General features: G+C 44.1%; 1 protein-coding gene across 2 annotated transcripts; it reads right to left on the reverse strand.

The window, feature by feature from the left end:
* Positions 1-12,038: 12,038 nt before the first annotated feature.
* On the reverse strand, positions 12,039-20,446 carry LOC133004974 (YTH domain-containing family protein 1-like). 2 transcript variants are annotated; one of them, XM_061074557.1, is made up of 6 exons: positions 20,015-20,446; positions 19,233-19,257; positions 17,138-17,217; positions 15,046-16,680; positions 14,844-14,888; positions 12,039-14,612 (listed from the first exon to the last, which is right to left on the reverse strand). In XM_061074557.1, exons 1-6 carry the CDS (start codon positions 20,039-20,041, stop codon positions 14,586-14,588), a joined length of 1,839 nt encoding a protein of 612 aa, XP_060930540.1. In that variant the 5' UTR covers positions 20,042-20,446; the 3' UTR covers positions 12,039-14,585. The 2 variants fall into 2 exon arrangements, with proteins under 2 accessions (XP_060930540.1, XP_060930539.1); XM_061074556.1 differs by having other exon boundaries at positions 15,037-16,680.
* Between the last annotated feature and the right edge of the window lie 409 nt (positions 20,447-20,855).

Genomic DNA, 20,855 nt, shown 5'->3' on the forward strand with positions numbered 1-20,855 from the left:
CACATCCTAGGTGAGCTCGTTGACTGTTATTTAATGAAGCTATTGCCGTGTTTGATTTGAGGTACAGTCAAAATTTATAATCAGCCAATCGAACACAAAAATAAAAATAATCTGATCTTCGCTGCATCGAAAATAAAAAAAACAATGTGACGTTGATGTTTTTGTCAATCTAGTGATCCTTGAGCTGATGAAAATAATCAGTCCATGGCAGATGAAGCTGATAAGATAGGACAGACTGGCTGGTATAAAAAAAGAAACACACCCACGTCACCTCCTTCTCACTCATCACCGTCTCAGTGGCAGCATTTTATTGACAATATAAGGATCAGGAAAAAAATAACAGACTCCAGATTCTCGCGGCAAATTATCCTCGCTAACCCTTCAAGACATGTCCTCACCTTATCTCTCTCCCACCTCACCTCTCTGTCTTTTCACTCCACGCAGAGCTGAAAGGGAGCAGGGGGGGGGGGGGGGGGGGCCCTGGCATGTATGTACATAATTGGCACTTTACTGTCATATCAAATTCATATCAGCGCTGGGTCTCCGGCTGGAGAGAACAATGAGGGCCCCCGACAAAAGCGCGGCTCGGTGCTCCGAGAGTCGCCCTGATAACCGCAGCACAGGCCGGTAAATAAAACCAATCATCTCTAATCTTTTTACAGGGGGGGGGGTGACAACAGTTCCTCCACACGCTCCACGACGGCCACTAGACACAGTGCGAACAACACTGTACCAACGTAAGGCCCCAACAGGGGGGGGGGGGGGGAGCAATGGCGGCGCTGTAACCTCAGTGTGCGACCTCATTAACCTTAACTCGCAACTGAATTATTATCTTATTAAAACATTCAAAGGTTTGAAACTGAACAAATATGGGCGTACTTAGAACATTTAAAAATAATGATTAGCTTTAATGCTCAAATGGAAGTTTTTCATTTTTATGGATGTGATATTTCAAGTTGAAAAACCAACAATGATAAATATGACTAAAATATTTGGGATATTACTGTTCACATAGATAGCAGACCCTATACGTGTATTTTCAGAGTAGATCAGACCTTTACTACTTTCTGTGTACATCCCCACATTCTCTGCCCTGGGTTACATTAATGAAGAATGATATAAAAAGAAAACACCCTCGTGTCCCGGACTCCATTCTTCCGTTCTGTCTGGAAGCTTCTCCTGCAGCACGCGGCCGACATGAGGAAAGGTCAGAACCCGCGTCTCCACGCAGTTAGCCTCCACCTCCTCACGCAGGACCCCCCCCCCCTCGGATTGTCAGTGTTTCTGATATTCAAACATTCCTGTTATTTTGACGATAAATCCCAAACTCACACACATACAAAAAATGGCTGTATATTAAATGATAGAAAATGGGGGATTTGTTTACATTTTTCTGTTTTAAAAAAAAAAAAACACTCCTCCATCTGGCGAGTGGCCCCAGACTTGAATACAGCTGTATGCAAAACCTGTCGGATGCTCCAGCGCCCAAACCTCTTGACTGGGGCCTCGTCCATGTGCGAGAAAAAGGGTGGGGGGGGGGGGGTGGGAGAGGTCAGAGGGTGATGCTACATGGTGCATCATTCACAATGCACCTTTTAAATAATGTAAATATATGATCTCATATATCAAGCCAAACAAAATATGTGTCAGGCAGAGAATAAATATTCACAAACCACCAAATTTGTAAATTAATATGAGAGAAAAAAAATTGTGTGTGTGAACAATATGAATGAGGCAACATAATAAATAGAAACATGTTTTAAATCTGTGACCAGTTCACCATCTCTTGCTCTCTCCATTCATCAGTCTCTCGCCTTTTCTCAATCTTCCTCTCTCTCTCTCCTCTTCCTCTCTAATGGTGTTTGGTTGAGGTGCGGGTTAATTGCAGGGTTAACTGAAAGCGTGGAGGAGCAGTGTGCTGTGAATATGAGATGAAAGCGTGGTTTAGTCACAGTGTGTGTGGACGTCGGGAGAAGCTGCGAATAAGTTTATTGAATTGACAAGTTTGCATTTTATGTTTGTGTGTGTGTGTGTGTGTGTGTGTGTGTGTGTGTGTGTGTGTGTGTGTGTGTGTGAGTGACAGAGACAGGACGAGAAACCGGAGGACTTGTGCGTCTCTGTGCATCAGCTGGACATGAATGAGCGTCAGTAAGAGCAGTGCTTTGAAGGGAGGTTAAACGTGCGCCTTTGTTTTCATGTGAACAGCTGACATGGAGGATTTGTGTAAAACTCACCTCAGCAGTGGTGTCACCTCTGCTCTCCGTCTCTGTGGTCTTTGCTGCCTCAGAATTCCGCTCGTTGGAATAAGAATTAATCTACAACAGCTAGTAATGAACGTCTGAGCAGCTCATCCACCTGGTTATTCACAGTGTGTCCTGTTTCCTGCACAGTCTCGTGCCTGCAGTGGCTAGAGAACATGACTGAGGAGAACCTCCAGTCGTGTACAAGCTAACCAGTGCTTGTATGAACTGATGTGTGTAACAAAGACTTGATAAACACAAGTGTGCACCACTCTTATAACAATCTGTGCAGAGAGTTCAATGCCATCAGCACCACAACTGCAATTTAAGACTTTAAACAATTAATAATTCTATAACATATCAAGGACACACACACAGGTATGTATTCAGATTCATACTGAAGTGTGTATACAAACACTCACATATGCAGGGTTCAGAGGGGATGTGAGATTCCACAGCCTTTCAGAATGTGAACATACAGAGGCAGACAGGAGAATGACCCTCCTCCACCGCCTGTGTGACAAACAGATCAATGCAAACAACTCATGACATTTATTAGATAAAGTCAAGACCCTCTACATTAGCGCTGACGCTCACCTCACTGGTCGAGTGGCTCAACATTGACATGAAGCGCACAAAGCAAAGGACAGATGTAATTCGTTCCCCTGTAGAACATCCAAATGAGCAGGTGATAAAGGCAGTGTATCAAATGATAATTTAAGGAAGCATGCTTTTTGTGTGTTTATGACCTGCCAGCGTGTGTGTGTGTTGTGTCAGTGTGTGTGGGAGAGAGAGTCATTGTTCTGAGACACACGTGTGACAGTCCATCTCTCCACAACAGTGCAGGACAACGTTTCATGTGAAATGAGCAGTAAGATCTTTGTAGATTTTTGTTTTTTTCTGCTTTGTGCGACCTCAACACACCAAACTTTGAACAGTTAACACACACCTGTCTTTGAATTTTATTTATATGAAAAATAATTGTGTGTGTATATAAATATATATATAATATATATATGAGTGGTATTGCCTGAATGTAGCCTGTTAAATGAACGTAAACAAATTATAATCAATGCAAAAAAATAATCAAATAAAGAAAAATGAAGGTAAATAAAATAAAATGGACTAAAATAGAATAAAAAAATAAATACAAAAATGCTAGAATTTCTCACTGCTAAAAATTCTGTGAGTTGGTAAGAAATACTTTAAATTAATTAAAATTCAAAAAAGAAGCCTGAGCAGCGGTCTGATGGCTAAGATACAGGGTACGCGACACATTAACTTTATCAGCTATATCATCACATTTCAATATTTCTTGTCAGGCAATAATATATTTTAATTTAACTAATGAGTAATTTTCTAAGATAACAAATACCATGTATTGTGGAATATTTCAAAGAGAATCGTACATAATATTTCTGCATTAATATAATCTTACCTGTGACCATCACAATCACACGAGCTTTACAGTGGCTCTGTGAATAAGGAGAGAGAGAGAGAGAGAGAGAGAGAGAGAGAGAGAGAGAGAGAGAGAGAGAGAGAGAGAGAGAGAGAGAGAGAGAGAGAGAGAGAGAGAGAGAGAGAGAGAGAGAGAGTATGGATCATCCTGGGAGCGAGTGTAACACACATTGGAAACATGGTACAGTAAAGTTTTCCTGTAACTCTCATGCCACCTCTCTCTGTCTACAGAGTGTGTGTGTGTGTGTGTGTGTGTGTGTGTAGTGTGTTTGTGCATGTGGAGGAGTCTTGCTATAGGCTAGTACACTTGCCCTGGTTTGATATAGGCTAGTGTTTGTTATATCTTGCCATATATTACCATTTCTCCTTGGAGGGGCCCCTTGCATTCAAATCAACGGCCGGCTGCCTGATCGCAGAGGACAGCTTACTAGGCCCCTTGAATTGTTCACCAGGAACAATGGATTCCTTTGTCAACGTGTTTCTCTTTCTCTCCCTGGACAATACTGGAGGGTCCTTCTGGCTCTCTGCACTTAAGAAATGTTTGCAAAATTACACCTCTTTATATAGCTCTCAAAACAAGTAGCAGTGCCTGTATAAAAGTGTGGGAGGTTTAGGGGGGAAAATGCACCGGAGATTTGTTTCTTTTCTCTTTGATAAAACTTCAGTCACTGTTTTACAGGAAATTTCCTGCATTTAAAGAACAGTTCATGTCACCTTTTTTGTTTTGTTTTACTCTAACCTGGTGGCTTTTACTATTTGGGAAATTGTCAAACCCCAAACTACAAGAAATGCAAAATAAATGTTGAAATAACAAATGCAAAGGCAACACATATTTTTTTTACAAAAAGGAAAATTGGGGGGAAAACTATTAAAAAACAAAATACCTAAATAAAAATGGATACAAAAAGTCAAAATAACAAACTATACAACATTCCCCAAACCGTGAATCCCTCCATGTGTGTGGTGAGGTGGGGTCTCCTCTCAGGGTCCGGCTGGAAACATAAACTGTATATCTGCATAACGAGCTTATAGTGCGGAGCCGCGGCGCTGACCTCTCTCCTCCTCATGAATGGGCCCAGCAGCAGATGCCCAGCTGTGCCTAGTCGGGCCTTCAACAGCATTTCGGAAATCGGTATGATTTCCCTGGGAAAGTTGCTTCTCCAGTTCCTCCAACGCTGTTTAACCTGGCATCGACATTTAACTGTATTATTGTTATTATTTGTATGTTTCAATTTGAGTAATATTTTTACAATTAGACTAAAAGATCTCTCATATACGTGACAACAAGGACATTTAATTGAGTTCAGATAAGATGATTGTTTGCTCGTATTGTGCTGCAGATCTAGATTTTTTTTTTAAATCACAAATTTTAAACGCACGTAATTAAATTCCTCTCGTTTTTGTTTTTCTGAAAAAAGACACATCCATTGCTCTATTTTATTTCACACGCATATTGCGCTATACGTTTACAAATGCATCGCTTTGAATTAAATTGTGCTTTGTGTCTCTGGTGTGATTTTGCGCAGAGGGGGAAACACAAACCAACTTCCCAGGGACGTGCGTAATTGCGCATTTTGTCCCTCTTGCACTGTTTAACTCGGCTGTTTGCGCCATCTCTGCATTTCACAGGACTGTGGAGCCGCATGTGTTGCCTTCACACGCAAAACCGAGACACAATAAGCAGATAACTTCAGCTTCCTCCATTAACCCTGAATTGAACCTGTATTTTAAATGGTTAAACATGCGGCTGGTGCACTGAATCTCCGCTATAAACACGCAGAGACATTTCCCCATCAGCACACACGTTTATTTTGAAATGCTTTCGGGTGACGACTCTACACGAAGCTCCACCAGCGGCACGTTCCTTAATGAATTCAAATGCGCAGGAATATTTTTTCCCAGAGTACCCCCAAAAGCAGCCTGCACAACTGGGGCCGACTCTCCTCTCTCTTTTGTTGGCGCTATTGTAGGGGGGCTGCGTGTTGGGATTGGGGGGGTGTAATGAGGGGGCTGCGACCCCCCGATGGGGTTGCATTTGCCATCCAAAGACCGTTAGACAGTGGCTGAATGAATGGGGGCCTGAATGTCATTGTAATGCACAGGGACAACTCCCCCCTTCATTCAAGCTTAAGACGTGGAGGCCGCTCGGCAGAGATGTGGAGAGGAAGAGGAGGAAAAAAAAATACTCAAACTGCGACTCAACTCGCAGCCTCTCTCTCTCTCTCTCTCTCTCTCTCTCTCTCTCTCTCTCTCTCTCTCTCTCTCTCTCTCTCTCTCTCTCTCTCTCTCTTCGCCTCGTCGTGCACCGAACCCGGCCGGGACACGCTGCTGCTGCTGCACAGTTGAAGGCCCGCGGAGGCACAAAATGGAGAGAAGGTGTGATGGATGGAGCCTCGTAGCTGGAGCATGGCTGCAGGATACGTGCGGTGACGCCTGGGACAAACTGAACAAAGGATTGTGAGTCCGGCCCGTCGTGGATTTATCAGTAAATCTGGACCGAGGACGCTTCTCCTGTAGCAGGTGCACGGCCGCGGTGCAGGCTGGGTTACTGCTGCTGCGTTTTCTCTTTTCTTTGGCGATGGGGCACCAACAGGCCTAACAAATGATTTGCGTTAATCTGGGGAGGCAGGAAACGGGTTTAGAGATGTAGATTGCGACGCAAGCTGAGATCAGACAATAGGCAGGGAAGTGAAAATAGAGGATAATTGCATTTGTTTTTAAAGGAACAACATTTGCGAGTCTATAGGCTCCATTATGGGCGCAAAGGGGGCGAGGGTTTCGTCCTAAACGCCGCTGAGGGTTCCTCCTCTCGGTCTCTTTGTTCAGCCAACAGTGGGAGGTAGAGACTCCAGAAGGAGGGAGAGACATTTGAAAATCCAGTGACATTTTCTTTCGGGACAGAAATCAATATATCCCTGAAGGATTTGAGTGGAATCACTACATTTAAATGTAATATATGACTCACTGAGGGGAAAAAATACTGGGAAATTATAGGTTGAATTGCATTAATTGATGCTAAGCAGCAGAATACGCAACCACACTATGATAAAACAAATAAATACATAGAAAGATAAATAAATAATTAAATGAACAGATCAGAAAAAAACTGATGAAAGGCCTCTTGGTGGACACATCAGATAAAAAGAAGAATATTCATAATTCCTTTTGAAATACGTGCATCTGGAGACTGGACATTACAGAGGCAACAAGCAAAAAGAGAAGAAAAAAACTGATTTGTAAATATCTGAAAGAAAACTAGAGACGTGCATTTAGAGCAGCTGACAACCAGGAGCTATTTAGGCCCAAAGTACAGTCATAACACCAAAGAAATGGGTTTGAATGTACAAGTCAACATGTCTAAAACTAACAAGATAATTGTGTTGGTCCAAAGTCAAAGCCCAGGACGGGGGTAAATATTTACAACGATTTATCATAATTTTTAGGTGCTGGGCTGTAGGGAAATAATGCACCACCACCACAAAATAGCCTATACGTGTTTTTCCAACTCTGCAATTTATGCAAACTAAAAAGTGATGGACACTTGCAGTTTTAGTCCTGACCATCTGGGATGACAGGACACTATTTGCAGCTTTGCCAATGATTCAATTCTGTCTGGATGTAGCATGAGGCTCCATGGACACGAATAGCATGCGGATTAGGGGCCTGTCAAAACGTGTTGAAGGGCGAATTTACTACATTTACTTCCAATTGATGGTTTAATCTGCAAAGTGGAAATTCATCCACTTTTTAGTAACCTTGGCCTACATCTAATTCAACCGTAGAGGCTAGGAGGCCATGTGCTGAGTGTTAGCTGTGAGGAAAACTTCATTTGGGGCCTTTTGGAAACAGGTTGACACAAAACCCCCGACTGCAGAGCCAAGGTCTGCAACGCTGGTCCGAGGGCATCAGTGAGCCACTGGCCATGCACCTGTCTGGGTCCAACCTGCTCGGTGCTGGTGCTCAGATGCACACACAGGCCACATTGGAGCTGCCATGTTATTTCGGGCTTCTTCTGGCTACAGGCGACATTGCAGTTGTTAGTAAATACCAACCGTGTCAGGCCTTTCCACCGGCTGCCCGGTGCAGAAAGTCAGGCCGGTGGTTTCAAGGACATTTGGGGCTGATGAGGATTTGGTTTTAATGGGGGGGAGGTGAGGAGGGAGGGAGGGAGAGAGAAAAGAGAGAGAGAGGGGTGGGAGGGGGGGGTTGGGCCCTGGGCCATGACGTCATTGTGCGCCCATGTAATCCTCTTGCGCTGAAGCCCAATCAGCGGAGACTCGCAATTGTCTAGGATGGGAAGAGAGGGGCGCTCTAATCCGGGAGACAGTGGATCACACAGCCCGGGAGAGAGAGAGAGAGAGAGAGAGAGAGAGAGAGAGAGAGAGAGAGAGAGAGAGAGAGAGAGAGAGAGAGAGAGAGAGAGAGAGAGAGAGAGAGAGAGAGAGAGAGAGAGAGAGAGAGAGAGAGAGAGAGAGAGAGGAGCGAGAGAGGGGGGGGCAAGCATCCAGGGCTGGATTGTGCCTGAAATGGGTCAGATTAAAAAAGACACGAAGATAAAGGAACCGACTGACTCTTGTTGGAGAGAGAGAGAGAGAGAGAGAGAGAGAGAGAGAGAGAGAGAGAGAGAGAGAGAGAGAGAGAGACCTTCCTGAAGACAAAGAAGACGCCCCCCCCCCCTTATCCCACCTCCAACACGTGAAACGCAGCCTCCCGACCCCCAGCCGGCTGTAGGGATGAGCTAGAGAGAGAGCTGAGTGGCGCATAGAGGAGCGAGGAGCTGGGTTTTCAGTTGTTGAATTTGAAAAAGTAGGATTGTGTAGTTGTGTGTCAGCTGCATGAGAGGAGGCATCGAGAGGGCGTTGATCGTGGACAAACCGGGGAACTGCATCATTCCAGCCCCGGGTGAACGGAACACACAGTTCTCTGCTCAGTGGGATGTATGCCTGCGTGACGCGCTGCCAACGCTGCTTGCTCCTGTTTCCCCACTCCTGCCTTTGTGTGTGTTTTTTTTTGGGGGGGTGTTCAGGCCCGTGTTGTGTAGGTCGAGAGGTTTTTGCGGGAGGACAAAGCGAGAGAGCCCGAGTGTAGCTTCAGCTGTCATTCTGTGCGAGGGAGGGACCGTGCCAAGGGGATGCGTAAAGACGCACAGCCACAGACTCTCAGGGGTTAGATGTGTTTTGCAGATGCTTTGTGTCGATAACAAGTTTATTTTTTATTTTTTTGCAGCTGTAAGCTTTGCGTGATGGGCTGTGAGCTGATGGGGGGGGGGGGGGTCGTGTGGAGCTGTGGCGCAGTGGTGTCAATATTTCTTTGCGTGGAGTCCGGAGAGGCGCAGGAGGAGGAGAGGAATGTGCTTGAGATGTGAGTGTCTACAGGAGCGTGTGCGCGGGCCTGATTATGTTGCAAAATCGGCTTTAGACTATCGTGCGTGTGTGTGTGTGTGTGTGTGTGTGTGTGTGTGTGTGTGTGTGTGTGTGTGTGTGTGTGTGTGTGTGTGTGCCCGAGCGCGTGCACGGAACCGGGAGCTGTAGCTACTTAAAGCGCGGTCCTGCAGTCCTGCCTCCTCCTTGGCGGCAGATGCGGAGGTTTGAGTCGGACAGGGTCAGAGGCTGCGGGCTGAGGAGGAAGGCGACTTTCCGACAGGGTTGTCACTCTGCGTGTTCACAGCGGACCTTGATTTAATGTCCATACAATTAAGGCACGCGGTGAATGCCAAGAGAGGAATCTGCAACAGCATCACATCTTGTTCTCTGCGTAAACGTCCCCCTGGAAGGCCGCAGGCTCCGGGTCGCTCCTGTGGCCCTTCGTGCTCCAGGATCCGGGGCCTGGCGGCAAACCACAGCTGCAGGAGGAAACCGACTGCTGTACATGTCACTCAGCTGCGCGTACTCGATCGCATGCATGTGGACGCGCGCCCTGCTTGTGCGTCTGTGTGTGTGTGTGTGTGTGTGTGTGTGTGTGTGTGTTCTTGTGTGGGCGCAATGCGCACTTTAATAGGCTCTGGAATGAGGTTAGTGCCAGTTAACTTTTAAATCAGAGCTCGAGTCCGCAGGTTCGGTAACAAATGTGTGAGTCATCCACAAAAAAAGAAGAAGAAGAAGAAGAAAAAAGACGCAGGTTTACGTAAAGAGTTGGACTTTCTCCAGCTGAGGTCACTGACCGTCCTCTGGCTTCCACACGAACACGGAGAGGAAACGCTTAAATCCACGGAAGCCGGTTTATTCCCGCATCTTTACTTTATTTTTTTAAATTTTGGACCTGGCTTAAGGTTTGCATAATTTCAAGTCAAGTGTATGTGGTTTGATATATGTATCAGTTTATCATCAGGTAAAATGTCTCTACTCTCAGTAATATCAGTTAATATATGAAAATAGTAATTGTAGTATTAACGGTAATAATAATTTATATTTTTCGTGTAAATGTATCCAAGCAGAGGCGATAAGGGGCTAATGGATCTGACGCACCGGCCACAAAGCCTGCCTACAAATGAAAGACTGTCCGATAATGTAAACACCCGCCGCTGTCATTGGTTTCATGCTAAATCTTTTCAGGAGGTGGTGTGACACCCTCTATACTCTGTTACAGTCGTATTGTGACAGCTTATAATATTTCACCATCATCATCAATCATCATTGAGGCTGTGTGGGCTTCAGATTCAGTTGAATTGTGTCTATTATGTATAATTCCATACGAAGGTCCGGCAAAACCTTCACAGTGAGGCTCAAACCTCAGGCCCCCAGGATGAGGAGCTGTGGAGGGACATGATCTGACGGTGTCTGCAGGGTTTAGTCGGATGGACTCAACATATAGAAATGGACGTGATTCAACGCCACCCACAGGCGTCCTTCTGTCAATGCATGGTGGACGCTGGAGCCCACCACAGGTCGAAGGGATTTATACGAAACGTGACCAGATAAACTAGACTAAAGATATTTACTCGATCAGTTACAGTAACTTTCACTTTACATTAGTATTAAATTCACCAGAATTTGTATCTAACCACATAGTCTATTAGGGTTTAACCTCAATGGAAATGCATGCGGTCGAATTAAATTTATCGCAGAGAAAATATGGTTTTAATAGAGGATCTTCGACACATATTTTTGAATAATTATGGGACAAAACACATCAATCATCAAATTAAACCCAAACGGGGAAATTGATCAAAAGCTGTTTCTGTCTCCCACATGGGTGACTTTAATGTACTAAAATTATTTAGATTATTCAATACTTGTGTTCCCATATAGGGTTCTCTGTTGCAAGTGGTCACTAGGCCTTTATAAATATATAAAAAAACAATTTACAAGAGACTGTTCAACCAATAAGTTTAGCATGAGGTCAAATAAATAACCTTATTGTGTGGAATCAGTCATATTCTGTGTAAATGTTATACACAGTCTGCTCCACTGAGTTAGGGTAATATTAGGAGTCTATAGAGCAGGGAGCCTAAATGTGACATTGCCTGCGTATGTTATGTCTCAGTTGGATGCATCCTTTGTAATGATGTGACATCAAATAAAGCCTGAGGTGCTCTGAGTTTTCTGCTTGTTCTTGTGTTATTTTAAGAGGAACTGTACATGCCAGCAGTATTACATAAATACATCTGACCTTTTTTTTAATTTAAATTTTATTTTTTAAAGGACTTGCTCTGCTGATCTGAAGACGATTCTCCTGGAATCCTTATCGGAATAAAACGTTACGACACTTAAGTCTTACATCATAAGAACATCTCTGTATCCATTTGATCACTTACAGTGTGTTTATACTAGATTGAGCTCTTTTCTTGATTGTGTGACTCAAAACGTCCCACAGCCCTCCCTCCAGCTGAGATCAGCACCATGGAGAGCTCCTGTCCAGAAAAGGAGGGAAAAGAAGTCTCTGATAAACGAGCAAAGGAACAAATGTATTTAGCTGTAAATCTGTGTTAGGTCGGCTCAGGCTAGAAAACTGGATTATCAAAAATATATTTTGGAAACATATAGCTGAATTTAACACTAATCTTTAAATTTCTAGTTAAAATAGCATCTATAATGTCAAATTTCCTATTTAAATGATTTTTAAATACCATAAAGGTTTATCTGGGGCTACAGCAACATCTCCATGTTAACATTCTGTAGACGACCTCTTGAGCCTGTGGAAACGGAGGCGTGCTTTGAAGAGAGTATTTACAGTCCACTGTAACAGCATGATGGAATAAGACAACACAAAAACAGTTCCAGGCTGGAAAACCTTTCAGTGACATTTAAGAGCTGGTGCTGCCCCTCAGAGCTTCCTCTCTGTGTAGAAGGTCACTACCGGTGACTGGTTACTTACTGGAGAATTCACGAGAGCAACACAAAGTAATTTCTTAATGGACAGTTTATTAAGGCTCCATTTCTTCTAGAAAGAAAAACCAAGATAGCTCTTTTGAACAAGTTATTATGCCACTACAACTGTGGTCTATAAGATAATCAATGTTTAATATTTCAGGTCATTAATCCTTTTGTAGTGTTGAGACATATACTTTGATGGCTAGTCTGACATCCCGTCTATTGCAGCAAACCTCTTCTGACAGTTATCATTCACGTGCACGTAAAGCCCTGTACAATCATCACAACCAGCTCATGCTTCCTGAGGCAAAGACGGCCGTGGACTGCGCTATCGGTGGCATCCTTTTAGCTTCTCATCTCCCCCTGACTCTGTGCCGGATGGAGAGAGCAGGTGTTGGTGAAGGCAAACACATGAAGGGCATTCACCGTATTGCTTGGATCAACCTAGCTATTGATTAGTGCAGGTAAAAAACAGAAAGAGATGGAGAAGGGAGGATCCTGTCAGAGGTTCGTTCTCTACATTACAGGAGGGGGGGGGGACGCTGGCCAAGTACAAAATACAACGCAGCTTCACACATCTCGAAATACGGCCTTGAAGCAAACGGTTAAGCAAAGTGCAGTTCTCCTGCCATCTCAAAGTTATAATCAAGATGGATCATACAGCACACACTGTCTGACATAATCTGGAAAGACCAAACAGCTTCATGTGTATGAGTCCAGGCCACATTATCGGAACAGGTGCAACTGTCATTACTATCGGTTTTTAACTGAAATATTTCAAACAAAAACAGTCAACAATTGGGATCAAAATAACTGATTTGTTTTTTCTAATCTACATCAGATTTAAACTTGTAAAAAGGAATAAAACAAAATGTGACAAAAGAAAAGATCCCCCTGTATGAAAAAGACATCCACGTCTTATTCCTCCGCAACATAACCTCACGATCCACAAAATACTGAAGTAACGATCTCAAACTAATCACGAGAAAATCTGCTGATCTCAAATGCTCCTTAACGAATAAACTGTCCTCTGGCTTTGAACGCCCTGACATGACAGAAACGAGAACAGGGGGGGGGGGGCACCGTCCTTTCAGGGACTCCACAACATTTACACTCACCTACTCGTTTCCAGCAGACTTACTATATTGCAGCTTGCCATGCATGGCACACACATCTATTAGTGACTTTTGTTCTTTTAACTTTTATCTTTTTTTTCCATGAACATACCTGAAAGTACTTTACCGTTTCATAATCAATGGATTCAGTCTACAACAAACAATATTTTTTTTTTCAACAACCAAAAAACACACAGAAACCACATTTCATTCTTATTTTTTTCTTACGTGATAGTAAATCAGTTACATTAATTTTTAGGTTATACATTTTTAGGCTTTCTCCATGAATATATAGGCTCCTACGTTAAAGCTTAGCATTACGACCAACATGATAGACTTAGCAAAACCAAATTCAAGGAAAAGGAAAAACAAAAAAAACAGGATTAAGACAGAATGATGGTGAATGGACAAACATGTGAACCCTCCCCCCATTTTGTGGAACAAAAATGCAAAAGCGACAATTCATTTTCAACTGATTATAAAACAATTTAAAATGGTGGATGCGACAGTTCTCTCAGACTGGGTTGCGTACACAAGCAGAATCTCCTGATGAAACATACAAAAGATCCCTTTAAGACAAACAACAAGAAGAAAGCAAAGCAGAGGGGGTGTGAAGGATGTCAATAGTACAATTTTTTGATTTAAATGTTGAGAGTTCTGGTTGTGGAGGAAACATCCGTTATTTCTTTCCCAGAGGCCTTTGCAATTCCTCCTCTGAAAAGTCTCGAGTCCCGTGTGACTTCACACTATCCCTGATTTCTCCAGCAGTGTCACTGTTTTGAGCAGTTCTTTTGAGAAGTCACCAATAATTAGGAAAAAAAAACATTAAGGCTCCAGAAAACAGCTTTCTGAAATGAATATTGTCAGTAGTAAGCCAAAAAATAGAGATTTTGTCGATCTGAATGAAAAATAGATAAATCATTGAAGTTTTAATATCGCACAGTTCCAAGTCCGACATTGCCTTTGGGATCCTCCAACCCTGTTGGCACAGTTAAAACTCTGAAGCATGGCAATGTTGCCCCCACATGGACAAATAGGGGCAGGACACCTCCGTTCCTGATTGTACTGAAATATAAAGTGGCAGATTTTTTTTTTCCTCCATGGTGCAGTCAAACCCTGATTCAATTGGAAAGAGGAGGGGGTGGGAGCAGTAGAGAGAAAACCAGTCTGGTGGTGAGAGAAGAGTACGAGCTTGAACGGGAAGAAAAATATTTAAAAAAGAAAAAAAGCTGAACTAAAGAGGGTGGTGGCGGCTTGGTAATACATTAAATCAGCTTGTTATCCCTGCACAAGAAGTGGGTGGTGTATGGGGCAAAAAAGCACAAGTCTCAACAATGGCAGAGATTCACCAGGATTAAATAGAGAAAAAAAAAATGAAGGGCTTGGTTGCATTTTCATATTCTTCTGTCTCTTAAATCAAAAGTCCTAGTTTAACTGTTGATCAAGCCAAGGATAAATGTCCTCTATTGTTTATTCCTGTTTTGGCGCTCCTGTTGGGAAAGAAACAAAATACATAATTAGATATAGAAACCGATAACAGCACAGTAAACTGTAGTAAATTTTGAATGTATCCATTTAAGGCAGAAATAAAATATCAGATTATCAAAATTGTCACCCTAACTGCACTAAAAACACAATTAGGAATAATATTCAATGAATTTCAGAAAAAAAAACGTAACACTACTGTTGTAATGACAGCAAGATGTATGACAGTTCTTTACCTGATCCAACCGAGAGCGGCTTTGTATTGGAGGAGGTTCAAAGGTCTGTCAAAAGAAGCGAGTAAAGAGGAAATAGACAAGAACAAAAGAAACACAAAACAGTCAGTTAATATTAAATATATTTAGATACACTAACTCTACTCAAGGTGCCAAAGAAATTTTAAAAGTAAAATGGTGAGGTAACTTTACCCACCTGACGCACCTCTTCCTCCTCCTCCTGCCTTTTCTCATAATGGGAGAAGTCATCAAAGATGGAGGTGGTGTGTTTGTAGGTAGCGATGATCTTGAGCACCTGCTTGGCCTTCTCCAGAGGAACCTCCTGGGTGTCGCGTGAGTTGGTCACTGGCTTGTTGTCGTTGTTCTCCAGGCGGATGTGGCGCAGCTGGCTATTAGGCACATCCTTAACAAACAACCAGTCCACGTCAAATTTGCCCTTCCACTTGTCCTGTGCCCAAACACCAGCACTGGTGCCATAGTCCACTGGTGAGCGCATCTCTGCCACACCGCAGAAGTGACCGCTGCCGTTGACACTGAACAGCAGGTACACAGGACCTTTAGCATTCATGGCCCGGAAGGCTGAGTCCAGCCGCTTGTTGCCGTGCTCCGTGCTGCACCAGATCGAGTACTTGATGGAGCGATGTATATCGTCCTCAGAGTAGCTCTTAATGATGAAGACACGCCCATTCTTCAGGTTCCATTCAAATTCCTTGGGATTGTAGCTGTGGTTGGCACGCAGCTTATCCAGCACTGGATGGGACTCTCCACCAGGGCCCTGGTTGGCAGAAGACTGGGGGCCAATGTTCCCACCACAAACCACACCCATCACTCCACTACCGTCTGGGCAGGGGCCCCCTTGCCCATAACCTTGGTTACGGTTGCGTGGGGCCACCCAGCGGGTCTGGGGTGGTGGGGGCTGGGTGTGGTTTTGGTAGGGCTGAGGTGGAGGTTGATGGTGCTGATGATGATGATGGGGGGGCTGTAAGGCCATAGGCTGCATCTGGGGCTGCATCATCGACTGGTGAGGGGGCTGCATGGGTCCTTGCTGCATGGCGGCTTGATGAGACATCCCATGAGGCATGCCTAGATGCTGCTGCTGCTGCATCGGAGCCGTGGCTACTTTATTCACTGGGCCCTTGTCCCAGGTCCCAATGTTCATGTTGTGTTTGATGGGGGGCGGGGGCAGAGCTCCTCCTAGATTGGTCATCCCTGGCTTTACCTTAGATTTCAGCTGCTGCATCTTGGCCGGCTTGCTGGCAATGGAGGCCCAGGAGGTGGGTTTAGGTGGGGGCATGCCAATAGGTGTGGCTCCATTTCCTGTGGCCACTGCAGGTCCACCAATCACAGATCCCACAGCCTTGATGCCGGACCCCTGGCCTGTGACATCCCCTCCGATCTTCAGGCCAACCATGCCCTGCTCCAGGCTGTTCATACCAGGGGCTTTGTTGAGGGTGTCACTGTGAAAGCCCGTCTGACCATCAGGCACCATGGTACCCCCCAGGGAGCTGGGGGGATAGCTGTAGCTGCCACCATAAGCTGAACTTTGAGTCTGCTGGCCCTGGGAGCCACTTGTGCCCCAAGCAGAGAAGGCAGGATTTTCAGGGAAAAAGTTAAACCGGTGGGGGTAGATGCTGCTGCCCAGGCCCCCCGGCTGGCCAAACACCGTGTCCGGCATGAAATGATGGTCTCCATTACTTAAGGCTCCGTAGGGGGTGAGGTATGGAATAGGAGGGTCCCCTCCTGTGGACCAGGGAGCCTCACTGAGGGGGTACGGAAATCCAATGGAGGGGGCGTAGTAGCTGGACAGGTAGGGGTCGGTGATGGACTGGTAGCTGTTGTTCTGGATGAAGGAAGATCAGCAGAATCACAAAATCAGCAATCGTCTTACACTTTGATTTGAAACAGCTCAGTAAATTAAACTGCAAGTCCTATTGTATAGAACATATCTTCATCACCAGTTTGAACATTAATGATTAATTTACTTGGTATCGATTGTAGAAATATTCAATAATTTAACTGAGAATAGAATTCAAAACTATTCACATCACTAATCAGATCATGTTATACTTCTACAAATGTGTGCTGTCCATATAAAGGTTACTATTTTACACATAACAGGAGTTTTGTCTCGTTTAATGCTCAACAATTCATTTAAGTAATTAGAAGGTACATTTATTCTCACAGTGCCATTGTGCACACAGGTATACATCAATGAGAGAAAATATCCTTATAAAGAATGTGGTATTGGTTTTAACTGTGTGTTATTTCGTAACAATTCTCAGCAGATGGAGTTTTACCTGAGTTGATTGACCGGTGAGGTAAGGCTCAAAGTCATTGTCATGGACAGTCTCCTTCTGATGCAGTGAACCATTTTGCACTGCAACAAAATAAAGATTACACAATTAAGATTTTAAACATACATGTAGGGAAGACAGAGCCTAGTTTAAAAAAGGTACAGACTGCAACAGCGGCCATTGTGATCATCTTTCTGCGATTACGGAACACCATTCAAATATTGATCACATTGATTTATGTTGAGATTCATTTATTTTAATTCACCATCACATTATTGGTAAATAATAATAGTAATAGATGTGTGAACACAGCAGCCGATCCCCAGCTGGATTCACTGTGAGCGAGTGCGGGGAGTTGATGATGCTTCTAACACGCAACAGATGCAAAAATGAAAACAAAATGTAAACGAATATCTCCCGGTGAAAAGCGATGACACACATGAAGACAACATCGATGAAGATGTCGGTTGCTTCAAACCAAATCGCGTTACTTCCTGTGTCTGCCTTCTACAATCGGCTGCTCCACCTCTTGCCTGAAAACCTCCTGCTGTGTTTCTCTGGGTAAACTCTGTAGACAATTCTCTGGAATTGACCAGGGAGTAATGTCTGAAAAACGACTACAGTGTCACTCCACCGTCTAAACCAACCGCAGTAAATCAAAAATGAGACGAACCTCATATAAAATATAATTACGAGGCCATAACAAAAACAGTTGCCAGCACTAATTGTAATGAGTAACCGACCAACACTCAGCAGATGATGTTTTGAGAATGAAACGTTAATGGTGAACTTAAACGTGTGTTGTTTGCGTCTTCACATATTGAAAGCACTGCAGCTAAATTGATCAGTCAATTAATCCATTAGCTGATTAATGGACAAACCATTTTTATAATCAGGAGGTATAAGTGCTTTTTATGGCTAACATACCATAAACTTGCTTGTTCCAGCTCCTTCTATAATCTATTGTAAAATAAGTATTTTGGGGGTTTTGTGTGTTAATTGTTCAAAAGGTACTGCAGATTTTTGATATTTTAGGGACCCAAAACCTTGTGAATCAATTAGGAGATAGTAAGTATTTCACAACGGTTTTCCTTGTGAGTTCCATTCAGCCTTATGTTTGCCAAGTATAAATGACCCCGTCTTCAGGTCCTATTTTTGTCAAAATGACGTGAGGACACTGGCTCTAGAGCGCCTGTCTGCCATTATTCCATTCCTCAGAACTCTTTCCCTGGTCACTGATCAGTTTGACTAACCAAGTTTAATTATCCACATTTTCTGATTTGATTGAAATATCCCTGCTACAGCCAGGGACAGTAGCCAGGTGCTTTGTGCTGCAAGTGTGAGTTTTCTGACAATCTACTAGAAGTCAAGCTGACCACAAACTCCACTCTCTGTGAAATAGCAATTACAGACATTTTAAAGAAATCTTTCAGGGCTTTGCTTTGTACTCAAAAGACAGATTTGGATGGAATATCTCTGCAAATTATAACTGTGAATGCCAGTTCTTCACAGACTTTATACACCACCATTGTGCAAGGGCCGAAAAAATGCTTACACGACAATATATCCTCTCATCATGGATACTGTCAATTGACAAAGAAACTGAAATGAGTCCGTTCCCCATGATTGGAGGTTTGTGATAATGAGAGGTTTCTAAAATTAACCTGCCCTTTAAATAACATGGTAGATGCTCTTCTTCAATGTCTCTGCAAACACTATTATTTCCACTGGTGTCCCGGCTCAATATGGTTTGTGCTCGGTATTCATATTTGACATCTGATGAATATAATTCATTCTAGAGCGAGACAAATTATTTCAGAGAAGATACTCCCTCCTAAATAATGTGGATGGTGATGAAAGAAGATTAACTTGAAAAGAAAAGCCACACCACAAGATTCTGTACCTTGTGATCATTTTGTACAAAAGACCCCAACATTTGATGCAAGGAAAATACAAAATGTAATTTGCTGTAGTGTGAAAGAGATGCGTGTCCGAGCCGGAGTGTGAGTCCATGATGGGCTGGTGTATTTAGTGGAGAATGAACTGTAGATCCAAACAACATGAGGTGGAAAAGATGTTCAGTGATATTTCCACTCACCTTTAGACGCTTGTCCTTTTGATCTCTGCATCCAGGTTGCAACATGGAAAGAGGAAACATGGAAGACACCGTTTGAGATTTAACACAAACACACACAACCACACAATGCAGCTTCACATATTGTCTAGACACTGGCAGAAGCAAAACATTCAGGTAACGCTAAAAACGAGTTCAAATACCAGTGGGCTGCAGGAGATACACACATTATTTGGAGTATTGCACGATAACAACCACAACTGTGATTCACGAACAACTTTGCCTTACTTTCACTAACGAACCCCCCCCCCCCCCCCCTTCTCCCTTTAAATGGCGTTGATTGTGTAAACACATCTTGTAATGAAGTGAAAAACAACACGCTGGGAACATGTGGTGGGATATCGAGCAGGCTTTTGAGGCTTCTTCCATTAAAAGTTGTGGTTGACAAGAGAGGGGTTAGCTTCAGCTTCCAGTCGTTAGCTTCAGGTTTCACGTATTCAGGAAGAGCAGGAGGCTTTTCATTCCTGCTAAAGTCGACGCCATTAATACAACAGATTCACACAAAGATGCATTGAACATTATTTCAGTCAAATACAATGGAGTCGCTTCAGTTAAACGCTCAGTAAAAGGTGAAGCCGTTTCCCCGGAATGTTGCTAACCTGCTAGCTACAAGCACCGGCCAGAGCAGGTAGCTAGCTAGCTCTTCCGAGGAATAGCCGTAGCCCAGTAAATCGTCAACGTTAGCTGTTAGCTTAGCTTTGCGATCAGCCCTCCTCCCCCCGTAAATGGCGCCTTGTCCTTCCTACCTGAGGGTCAATGCTTGTGGCAGACATAATTCATGAAGCAGGTCCCGGGGGTTCGCACAGAGCCGGAGCTTGTGACTGGATTCTCTGGAGAGGAGAACAGGCAACTTCCCCCACAGCTCGAGTTAGCTCCGCGGCTAGCTGTGTGCGGCGTTAGCTTGTGCGGCTAGCTCCTCCGCTGTGTGTGTTCCGCTGTTCCGCTGTGTGCACGTCTCCCACAACTTCCACACTTCAATTCGAGGGTCCGGGAGCAGCCGTTGGGTCCTGGGTGCGGGGGTGGGTATGTGCGGGGGGTCTCGGAGCTGTTGCGGGTCTCAGGCTCACTTCTGTACCTCGTCTTTACTTTGTCTTTTTTCTTCTTCTTCTTATTCCAGAGAGAGAGAGAGAGAGAAAACGTTAAAGCCCCGTACACTTCCCCAATGGCTGCTGCTCCATCCGGGCTCCCAGCCGCTGCAGTTCACCTCGTTCCCTGCGGGGGTAAAAAAAGAGAGGGAGAGAGAGAGAGAGGGAGAGAGAGAGGGGAGAGTGGAGTGGGGGGGGATGCGACCTTCCCAAAACAGGTGACTGAAGCTACAGTCTGTGATTTTGCACGATAAACAATTCGTATGCATTCGATGTGTAAAGAAGTTCACTCACATGCACACACGGGCTCTGGAGACGTTTCTCTGCAGACTGTGCACGGCCCCGGGGGTGGGGGGGTGGGGGGGGGGTCGATCAGCAGACTGTGTGTGGTTGTTGTGCAGAGGGCCTCGGTGCATCCGATTCACTTCTGCTCATGTGAGTCTCACTGGAATGCAACAAAATAAAGATAATAAGAGGCAAAATCACTGGTGTGTGATAATGC

Source organism: Limanda limanda, chromosome 7, assembly GCF_963576545.1.
Source record: "Limanda limanda chromosome 7, fLimLim1.1, whole genome shotgun sequence".
NCBI lineage: Eukaryota > Metazoa > Chordata > Actinopteri > Pleuronectiformes > Pleuronectidae > Limanda > Limanda limanda.